Consider the following 11,895-nt stretch of genomic DNA (forward strand, 5'->3'; position numbering starts at 1 on the left):
TGTTCAATGAAGTTATGGAACAGGTTTTAATTCATCATAATTATCAAGCAGGTCATTGTTAAGTGATGTCTTTAAAGCAGGTGTTCCAAAAACAGCCCTGAAGGAGCAGATTAGTGATTTTCCTGCTCAAAAACACCTGATTCAATTCACCAGTTCAAGCTGAGAACTAGCTAAACTGTGCTGGAACTGTTCATCCCAGTATTCAACTATGCCGTGGTAGACATTCATGGGCAGCTTACATCTGTGAAGGAAAACTGTACTAAATGAAAAATAAATAAAGGTAGGAGCATTAATAAGTTTAATAAGTTAAGCAGTACACACAAAGAGGTAAAGACTACACCAGCATGTCTAAATCTCTCTTCACTGAAACTTTTATTGTTGATAAATGATGAGTTTTAAACTTATGAAAGGCTGTATGAAAGGCTGTATATTAACTGATTTGCTGAGTCATGTGTGTTGATAAAACACTAAAATGTGTGTACTGCGTAGAAAACAGAATCCGGATTGACAAATGTTATATGCATGCTACACACCCTTTCTGTGGTTCCTGTATAAATCAATTTCTGATTTATTGATTGTTGAAGTACATGAGAAATAACCTGCTTGATTACTGGATGTAAGTGGCAATGCCTTTCAATCGACATTTAGACTTTTTATGTATCTGATGTGTTTAAACAGTAAAATTAAATGTTCTACCTAATTATTCTAACTGTTCCTAATTATGGTCATGTTTCTGGAAGTGAAAATTGAGTGAAAAGAACAGATAATTTATATTCTCCCTTCTAACATATTCGCTCAGCTCAGTGTGGCTTCTACATAAAGCTGTACTGGCCTCTAGTGGAGTAATGCAAATGTTCTATTATGTATAACAGTTTGTTATATATATATATATATATATATATTATATATATATATATATATATATATATATATATATATATATATAAAATTAATATATACATACATATACACATACTTAACACACAACACAATAAACAGCAAAATCCTACATCTATTAAGTTCAATCATGAAGTATTATTTTTTTTATTCCATATTAGTTATTACCATCATTTTTTTAAATGTAATTTTCTGCCAATTATGATAAAGTATAATGGAAAATAATTCAAAAAATATAAAATATTCTAACAAACGATGTATTTAAATACATTACTGGGGCTATGAACAAGTAATCATGAAATTGTTTAAGTAGCACACTAATGAATTTCAAAATAAATATGAACTGCATGTTTATTAATGTTTTTTTGTTTGTTTGTTTTAAATCCATTGTAAACCTTATTTGTCTGACACAGATCACATTTCATTAATTGCGCACAAACTGTAGCATGATAACGACAGAAATATACTTCCACTGGGTCAAACAGCATTAGAGTGATAAAGGCACCTGACAGACTCAAAGTTGTTTTTTCCCCCCATAATTCTACATTTCCATCTAGCTTAAATAATTCAAATTATCCCATGATGTGTCTTTCTCCATGTATTACATTAAAGGCATTATACAGTATCTGCAGGATGAACAGATGTTGAGGTCCATGAGACCTTCCCAAAAGTAATTTTCCTCTTACTGTGTAGTCTGTTGTACATGCAGGTATTAGCACTGAAAAGATGATCGTAGACACATGGACAGACAAAAGATGGCTCCGGTCACAGAGTAAAAACCCCACTTCTTCATTCCTAACTATTAAGAGCATAACTGCATGTTCCTGAGATGAATCTTCAGTTAAAATGTTGATCCAATATCAGAAAGTTCACCATAAGTACAATTACTCCATGCTCGATATTAGATTGTGTTCTATTCGTTTTGCTGAAAAGCTGTGAAAGCCAAACTGCTCCTTGGTAGCAAGAGAGGTTCGCTCTGTTCGGCCATATCTTTAAATGAACCCTGGGAAGAAATGCTGCAGGAGCAGGATGACACCCACAAGCAGAGCAATACACAGGAACAACACCAGCCATATCGGAACAGATCCTGGATACAGCAGAGATAAAAACATTCAGTCCTCAGCAGGATCATAGTGGAGTGATTTTTTTTTCTAATGCAGTCACATTATCAGGTCATTATTAAGGAGATTATTAGCTCCCCAGATAGAAAATTAATCTCGTCCACCTACAGCAGTGCTATTGTTGTCACACGTGGATAAATATATTCACTAAAGTCAAATGATTATCAATACCTGCCGTTTCCCTCTACTACTTCATCAAGCATTTCAAACTGCTAAAGCATTTTTCCACATAAAACCTGACTAATGATTTTAGGTTTAAAACTTACTCCGGTTGGCCATGGTATGCAACTGACAGCGACTGTCTACAGCCACACTCAGCATGGCTACTTCATTATTTCCCTTTACAGGTTTGCTTTTGGGGGCATCAGGCAAGAACGCTAGGTCTGTCACCACAATGCCGTGGGATTCCTGTACATAGTACAGCCTCTGCAGGAGATAAAAATGAAGAAGAAAAAAAAAAGTATTATTTACTAATGAATAAAGAATACTTTGTTAACGATTACTAATGATGGATTATTCTGTATGTGTACACGCATGTGTAATTACCTGCAGTGAGAATGCGATATAGATGGATACTGATCCTGTGACTGTACCGAGGCCAAGAAAGGTTCCAGAGTCACTGAATAAAACAATCAATTGTCAAAACATCAGAACAACAACAGCAGCAGCAGCAACAACAAATAATAAAGAGAATATGAAAATCACTCAGTCCCTACCTCACACTCAAACAGGATATCACTTCATTGCCACATGGCTTAATTAGCAAGGGCAAGAAGGTCCTGCCATCCCATTTTGTGAGGTAGCATGGTGGTGGTTTACGCTCTCGTTTGTGTGGAATCTGGACCGTGTACAGTCTTAATGCATCTTTTTGGTCCTCGACCTTAGCAAACCTGAAAAAAATAACACTGTGACCACCAGGAAAACATTTTGGTGTAGCATCATTAATAAGAGTCAGTTTGTTAAAGGAAAACTCTACCCTGAAACAATGAAATAGAGTTATACTGAAACGTTGCAATGTTTTTAGTGATTCGGGTGCAAATTTGTTGGTCAATGCTGCATTTTCATTATTCCTGTGAGAAGTTAGCAATTGTGTGCCACAAGTTATAGGAGGACATTTTAAAATTCCGGTGATCTCTAATATGAGATAACAGTCAGGCTTCGCTGGTCGCTCTGAAAAACAAAAAAAAATAGCAAGAGCTTCTTTTCTAACTCGCTGTTTCCAAGCGATGTTCAAAGTCATATTAAGGAGAACTCTAACCTAGAAGTAGTGAAGGCCAAACACTGACTCAAAGTTACAGAATTCAGCTATATGATCAAGACACAGAAACTCAGCTTGGCTAGGTAGTGATCTCCAAGATCTCCCTTAACCAAAGTGAAAGTAGACCAACAAGTCAATGAAATCAGTCAACTCAGAATATTAAATCTTGGCCACTGTTAAAGATCACGTTAATTATAAAGATTATTATGCAAGTGATTCAGAGTGGAGTTTTCCTTCTATAAGGTTTATCCGCGAATAAAATCTGGAGGAACTTACCGACAGGACTGGTAGCGATACATCTTCTCTGTAATATGGGGCATGTGGTCATGCCAACGTAAACCCAGCATGAGCTGATCATCACTCCATACACTACATGCAAAATCTCGCCCTGCTGTGACGATGCGCTGAACCAAACACAGAGGCATCGTTCCTACTGTTAAATTCGTGATACACCAATTGTGAAACTTACTTCATTGTTTATGATTTACACCCCATCTGCATATATGAACTTTATTACCATATCAATACCTTGTTATCAGGGCTGATGTCTATATCTTCTACTTCATCTTGGTGAGCTTTGAAGTTCAACTTCTCTTTCAAGGAGGGATACTGAGAAGGGAATAAATGACTCATGTTAATAAGCAGCAATCAGCTGAAGTGATTTGGGGTTCAGCTGGGCAAAGCTCACCTCCCACGCTCTCACATAACCGTCGGCTCCTCCTGTAAGAAGCAGCTTCAGGTCAGAGCTGAAGCGCACACACTTCTGCAGCGGGTCCTGAGGGCTGAGGTCTGACTGCACCTTTCCAACTTTGTCTACTAATATCTGCACAGACCTGTCCTTCGTCTGGGGATCCCCACCACCAGCAGCATCACCACCACCACCACCATTCTGGCTTTTTGCCCCTCTCCTCCTGGCACTTCCCTGGTCCCCAGATCCTGCCAAAACAGCATCAAGAAATGTCTGCTGAGATAACTACTCCTTTAATTAGCTTGCAAAGAGAAAAGTAATAGCAGGTACAATGTGCAGGGATCTTCTACCAACCATCCTTTAGAGCAGCTGATCGTCCCTCTTTAGGACCTTGTTGTCTGAAGCGCATCACTCTGCAGTTGCCATCTTGTCCAGCAGCGATCACATCTCCTCCCAGTGCCATGTTCATAGTGGCACATGATCCTGTGTCATGAGAGTGCAGCAGAGTGGCACTGTGTTGGCTTCCCACTAGCTCTAAACCAAGGAATTGCTGTGGCCAAAATTTAAGGAGCATATCATGATTATTATGCAACTTCAATAAATTTTGATAAGAAACAAGCAAGATTTTCAAACAGTACATGTCCATTTGCAAACTGGATCACCACAGGCTGCCACACAGATTCTCTCTGCTCAGTATTGGTGGGTGTTTTCATGATGTTTATATGGATGTAGTTTAGAGGTCGACTGAAAGTGGATTTTAATGATAACCGAGTTGGGCAGTACCTGCCAATAACCGATTAATCAAACGATTAATCAAACGTTTTTAAAATTATACTGATTGGAAACATAACACTCGAAGTAAAATACCCCCCCCCCCAGAACTTTTTCTTAAGGATTCATTCTAAACTCCTTTCAGAGGGCACACTCTGCTCTGATTGGTCAGATGTCCCAGTCTGTTGTGATTGTACTACATCGTGTTTCAACGCCCACTACCATATCCAGTTTCAGCTCCGTCTGTGTGCAGGCATCCAATGAAGACCAGAGGAGGGGCTTTTTGTTACAAACCTACATAGGTTCAGAATTGCTTCCTTCTTTTCGGAGTCAATAACTCAGTTTGTCATGCGTGTTGATTTTTGAAGCTTTGCAGGCGTTTTTACATTCACAAACAGCTCTATAACACACTACATGAAAGGTAATATCTAAAAAACCATAATAGGTGCACCTTAAAAGAAAAAGAAAACTTCAAATAACACCACAAAATTTGTCACCTCTAGAGGGCGCTCTCGTACTATATAAGGACAGCAGAACCTTCTCAGCCACAACTGGGAAAAACTATCCTGTGGATTTTTGCTGACAACTGATTGCTGGAACTATCTGTTATCAGTGCAGATTAATCGCCAAACCTGATCAATCAGTCGACCTCTATTGTAATTAATCTTCCACTTTGTCACAAACATGTATTAACCCTCACCAGAATGCCTACATGCTGACCTGAGATTTTGCTGTACAATCTGCTAGATTGTGCCAGACCCTATGCATCTTATTTATCTCAATAACTACTGCATTGTGAAAAATAGATAAAGCAAGTGGACTTGAAAGACTTACAAAATGACAGTTTTTAGAAGTAAGTACTATAATCCTAAGTAACCTAAATAAATAACTGGTTTGTGTTAGAGCAAAGGGGTTAGTGCTGACACTCACCACTGCATTCTTAATGCCGGTCTTGGATGCTCCGCCCCCTCCAGCAGTAATGATGAGTCCAGTTTTCGGATCGACTTTAACAGTGTAGAGAGGGAAAGGGGCACGATACAAATCCGGCACTTTTCGTTTGCCCATGATTATCTGTATGTAATCACAGGAAAATCACAGTGAAAGCGAAGTCTGTTCGAAAACAACAACAAAAATCAATTTATGCAACATTCCAAAACAGATGATGGAAAGTAACATCCTAATCCTCCCCTAAGTGAAGTGTTTTAAACTTTTCTAGATATGCACCAACTCCAATTAATCAGTCATTTTTTTTGGTTGTCTATGAACCAAAACACATTTAATAGTGTCATTCTACCTGTTGTCTATTTTGTTATGTCACTTTCATTTCAGGACGGTGGTGCAGAGAGTATTGTTCTTGGATCACAGCTCAAGCATCCTCAGTCCAATCCTGAGCTCTGATTACAATACTGTGTCTATGTGGGGTTCCTCCCACCTCCCAAAACCATGCCAGTAGATGGACTGCCTATGCTAAATTGCCCCTAGAGGGAGGCGGTAGGTGTGTAGGTGTAGGTGTGCAGGTGTAGGTCTGCGTGTGTGTAGTGCCCAGTGATGAACTGGCTTTATCTGCTGTTTTGCCAAAAAACAAACAAGCCTCTATAAATTTCCTCATAATCTTTACTCTGTACAAAGATAAACCTGTGCATTGGCCTCTCCAAAATATATGGGGTCACAGGCCAGTTACTAGTTGTTTGTTTATTTATTTGTGATTTAACGTCATGCCAGCTACAATGGCTATTTTTATGGCAAGAAACAGGTTCGATATAGCAAAATATGAAGGATTCATAAAAGTTGTTTAAAGTTTATCTTCACTAAAAAGTCTAAAACTAAATCTGGTCTCACTTCATTAAAAATATTTTCATAAGAATAAACCCAATAAAAAAGGTCCTAAAGGAGTTCACAGTCCATAAAAATATGCCACAGAGATATTGCACTTTGACATAAGGGGCATAAAGGAGGATCTTTACCTGTTAACAGATACTTGTGAGTGAGTCTGGAGTGGCCTGTTCGACAATGGGTGTATATGGTATAGTCCTAGCGATTACCTGAGTAGAAACCACGTTTTCTACCAACAACAGGGTTGATTTTGTGAAGTTTATTTGTAATACATTGATCCCAATTTGTTTGCTAGTTACTAGTGAACAAGTTAGAGTATTACTAACTTGTACATGACAGAGACAGACAAAAAGTTGACATTAAATTACCAATCAGTCAACACATTTCTTTTCTACTAGTGGAACTTCATGTTAAAGGCAACTGGTTGATTTTTAAGAATGTGCTCTACCTTAGATGCTGCACCGTCGATTAGTGGAAGGACAGGTTTACTGTACGTCATTTTTCTCGTACATGTTAGATTAGTAGACAAGCTTATTTGAACGTAAAATACACTGTAATCCGGGGAAAGGGTGACACAGGTGTCGGTGTAGCCTGTTGTGGACCATGGACTGTTAGAGTAAGGCTCCAACTAGACAGCCTCATCAATCAAGACTAAATAAGAACTATAGTGGCTTTTAACTTGAAAGAAAGAAAGATTAAGACAGCAGACTGCACACTTAGATCACACATTTACTTCAAATCATGTTGATTAGCGTTACTTGATTTCAAATAGATTTTGAGGCAACAGGTGCAAACTTAGGACATCTAACATGTCTTGGATACAAATGATGTACATTTCTGACGTTAATGAGCAACTGATGGTTCAGCGAACAGGTTAATAAATGCTACATAAGACCTTATAGTCTTGTCAGTCTTGGTACTCTTGCATTGCACTGCACTAAGCCAACCTTGAACAAACTCAGAGTTGCAGAGTAAGCTTTGAGTTGACAAAACCCAAGCAAATCTAATTAATGAAGTTTTATAGGTTTCATGACGCTGGTTATCAACTTTCTCAGTCAAGCCAGGTTTTAACCCTGAATCAAGCTTTCCTCAGCATGCGTGTGCACATAAAAGCCAGATGTTTGCAGCAAACAGGTGTGCATACTTCCAGTTGAAGTTTAGTAAGAAATGATTATGCGGAAACATGAGGAATTCATACCTACTTTAACCGCATAAAGAAAGATCATTGCGGCTGCCAAAGCTCGGGAACACTGGTGATTGTGTAAATGTTTACTTTTACAGGATCACAATAAGAATAAACTGATTGAAAACTTAGAACCGACATATTTCATGTAATTTAATTTAATATGTAAATTATTTTAATTACATATTAATAAAATAAATACCAGTGTGTGAAACTCTATTAGGACAGGAATAATGCCACCGCATGCACATATGTACCACTCGCAAAGACCCGCAAAGCAGCACGTAGAGTTTGCGGTACAGGAAGAGCGCGTGGCTTCCGCGTGTCAGATTTTTAATGTGCGGCTCAAGAAGACGGTAAAGATAAGAGCTGCTGCCCCCTCGACCCGATTAACGGATAAGCGGTTGAGGATGGATGGATGGATCACATGTAAATTAGATATGAATTTCACAGAATGGGCCCATACACAAAATATACCATTATTTAAAGCTCAATAGCATTTGAAGGGAATGATGTACAGTCACATAACCAACTGTAAAGTGTTCATCTAGGTGTCAGGTATGACACCTTTTAGATTTTTGATATTTAACAAAATAAGCTTTTAAATCATATGTAAATATTGCCATGTATTTTGTATCATGTATGTCATACCTGACACCTAGATGAACACTTTACAGTTGAGATCATGACTGTACATCATTCCCTTCAAATGCTATTGAGCTTTAAATCATGGTGTATTTTGTGTATGAGCCCATTCAGTGGTGAAATTCATATCTAATTTACAAATGATTTAATAGCTTATTTGAATCAATATCAGAAATCTAAAAGGTGTAGGTCATACCTGACACCTAGATGAACACTTTCCAGTTGGATGTGTGACCGTACATCATTCCCTTCAAATGCTATTGAGCTTTAAACTATGGTATATTTTGTGTATGACCCCATTCTGTAGTGAAATACATGGCAATATTTACATCTGATTTAATGGCTCATTTTGTTAAATATCAAAAATCTAAGAGGTGTGCATTATACCTGATACCTGGATGAACACTTTACAGTTGGTTATATGACTGTAAGTCATTCCCTTCAAATGCTATTGAAGTTAGAATCGTGTTTAACAATGTCGTATGTAACTTTAGAGACGGTCCCTTAATTTCCGCATATCCGCGAATATCGAACGTGCAACCAACTTTATGCCAGTCACAGTTCTCTAACTTTGCTCGCAGCTGATTGGTCCAAATTTGGTTTGAGTTTTCTTACCCATAATAAAAGCTGCTCCTGAGCAGGTTAGCCGTGTGGTGTAAATTACCATGGCGGTGAAATCCGCTAAAACCCCAATCCAGCTTGTTGAGACCGAAAAACCAGAGTTTACTCAAACTAAACGTAAACTTACCTGGTAGTCACCGAAACCGCTGCCCTGACTTTAACTACAAACGCTATTTACACATCATGACATTAACCTTCATTTACATTTCACTCCTCTCTCAACCAGGACGCTGACATAACGATATTGCTATGCAATGCTGCAGCCATGCTGTCAGCTGGGCTGATCAAGCCGGTAACCCTACCTGTTAGTCAGAAGACTGCTTATATTATGCAGTATCCAGTAATCCGATTTGACCAATGGCTCAGTGGAGTGTGAACAGTTTAGTGTGTTAGCCAGCTAGCTAGCTAACATTACACAAGCAATTGCTAATGGCTAGTTCGAAGCAGGTGCACTGCCTTTCTACTCGTCCGACATACTACTCATAACTTCCGCAATCTTCTATAAACGAAGTGATTACAAAATACACTAGACATCATAAACCATGATTCAACAAAGACAACATCTATATCTGGCCACTTCCTTACCTACACGTCAGCAGCGCATATCTCCTGCATGCACGCCCTGTATTACGTCACTACGTCACCCGTATTGCGTAGAATAATCGCGCAACTGCATGTGAGCCATAAAACATGTAGTATATATTTATATATTTTTATTTTAGAAAATACTTTTCTTGCCGTTTATTGTAAAATGTAGACATTAAAGTTACAGTAGATCGGTTGTGGCTGTGTTTAAATATAAATACCACATATTCCAGCACAGTATACTACTTTATATATAATACAATCTGTCATATGACACCTAAGATTCTTTTATTGCCACACAACAGTGTTGGTGGTAATTAGGTTCGATACAGCTCAACAATAAACAAACAATATTACACAATAAAGAGTAGACTAAGCAAAGTTCAAGACAACAAGATCATGAATTAAATATGCAATTAATGCAGAGTCAGAGCATCATTTCTATATGACTCCATACATTCATGAGTTATAGGAGGGTTAAAACATCAAATATTAAAAATGGTGAATGAATGAATGAATGAATGAATGAATGAATGAATGAATGGGGCATTCTCATAGAATAGAGTGCTGTAGGGATGACCTATTTTTGCAGGCCAACCCAGAAGTTAGCATCACCCTGGAGCCCTCACAAAAATGGTCTTTTGGAGAATTGCAGAAAATAAGCTCCGTGACCAATAAATGTTTATGATTTTTACTCGTTTTGTTCATCAAGATAATCTTCACAAATGAACACAATCTTTATGAATTTTGAAGCCTAAATACAATCGCCAGAAGTAAAAAGCCAAAGGCCGCATGACTTCAACGTCACCACCACTACGCTTCCGATAGAAATTCAAGGGGGACAAAAACCCAAAGCACTACAATTGGAAAATACTATAAATTGACAAATCTACTAGTTGGAAAGTTTGAGTTGGAATAGTTTTCAAGAGTGTGAGTATAAACACGACAAGGCTGTAGTAGATGAGTTTTTGGCATGATGATGTTTAATGTCCCCAACAATTTCTGTAGTCCCATTTAACCACGTAAAAGCTTAACAAAATCACGAGATGGGTATTACTGGTGTATTTTATGTTGTAGAATAAAACATGAATAAAACTTGTGGAAGCTCAAGATATGGAACCCTAAGTGCTAAATCAAGAATGGAACCCTAAGTGCTAAAATGCTAACTAATTTCTGGTTTTTAGGACTCATTCCTGCACCACTCTATATGGACATGTAGCTGAGCAAAGTGTAGTCAGCACAGACAGACAGACCATAGTGATCAGCTGTGGATGTCAAATTTGTAATTGGGTGAGCATTGATACGTTCTTCAGAACTGCAGTGAAGGATGACTGGATGTCTGTGTGTTTGTTACTTTCTAAAAGTCAGCAGTCCAGTGACTGCAAGGTCACTACAGGACTTCAGTGGAATAATCAATAATACCCCAAGGTGGTGTCAGTGAAAGCTTCCGCTCTCAGATATATATTGTGTGTGTGTGTGTGTGTGTGTGTGTGTGTGTGTGTGTGTGTGTGTATGTGTGTGTGTGTGTGTGTGCGTAGGAATGTTTTAATATCTTGGTAGGGACTTTCACACAAGGATAGGACATCTAACAGTTTTGAGCTTGTGGGGATATCTGACTGGGCTTCTCTTTAAATTGCAACTTTTATTTAAATGACTAAAAGAGCTTTTCGTTATTGAGGTTAAGGCTAGGTTTAGATTTTATGTCAATATTAGGTCCACACAAGTATAGAAAGACCAAAGTGTGTGTGTTTGCATATTATCTATCTATCTATCTATCTATCTATCTATCTATATATATATATATATATATATATATATATATATATATATATATATATATATATATATATATATACGCATGCCAGCTTCATCTTCAACAAGCAGCTTACAAGCTCAATTTTCTGCATCAACTGCTGTCACAAAACAGGCTCCTTATCCACACCCACATGTCTGTAAATTTAACAAGTAGTGTCTGAAGTCTTTATTCTCTAGCCGTGGCAGTCTAATTTCACAACTTTGCTTTGTTTGAGTGGCAACCACCTTGTCTGAATATCACCATTTTCCTTTTAGCTGCTGGCTAAAATGTATGTGTAAGAGAGAGTGACAGATATATAACATATAAAAATGTATGTTATCTTAACTCATATGAAATTAATAGAGACTTTATAAAAAACAATGTAGGGAATATAAATGTTAAGCTACAAACATTTGTAATTGATGTTAAAATGCTTGCCTGCTACCTGTGATTCAAACACCTTAAGCAAAATATTACATATCACTATATAAACATGTG

The 11,895-nt window shown here is 37.8% G+C and overlaps 1 protein-coding gene across 3 annotated transcripts; it reads right to left on the reverse strand.

Annotated features, from left to right (window-relative positions):
* Positions 1-1,015: 1,015 nt before the first annotated feature.
* Positions 1,016-9,687, reverse strand: preb (prolactin regulatory element binding). 3 transcript variants are annotated; one of them, XM_017476426.2, is made up of 10 exons: positions 9,603-9,687; positions 5,666-5,806; positions 4,319-4,514; positions 3,965-4,212; positions 3,805-3,885; positions 3,553-3,680; positions 2,735-2,908; positions 2,565-2,637; positions 2,285-2,444; positions 1,016-1,984 (listed from the first exon to the last, which is right to left on the reverse strand). In XM_017476426.2, exons 2-10 carry the CDS (start codon positions 5,798-5,800, stop codon positions 1,890-1,892), a joined length of 1,290 nt encoding a protein of 429 aa, XP_017331915.1. In that variant the 5' UTR covers positions 5,801-5,806; positions 9,603-9,687; the 3' UTR covers positions 1,016-1,889. The 3 variants fall into 3 exon arrangements, with proteins under 3 accessions (XP_017331915.1, XP_017331896.1, XP_017331906.1); XM_017476407.2 differs by lacking the exon at positions 9,603-9,687 and adding an exon at positions 9,320-9,596; XM_017476417.2 differs by lacking the exon at positions 9,603-9,687 and adding an exon at positions 9,320-9,596 and having other exon boundaries at positions 5,666-5,845.
* Positions 9,688-11,895: the final 2,208 nt, after the last annotated feature.

Source organism: Ictalurus punctatus, chromosome 1 (assembly GCF_001660625.3).
Source record: "Ictalurus punctatus breed USDA103 chromosome 1, Coco_2.0, whole genome shotgun sequence".
Taxonomy (NCBI): domain Eukaryota; kingdom Metazoa; phylum Chordata; class Actinopteri; order Siluriformes; family Ictaluridae; genus Ictalurus; species Ictalurus punctatus.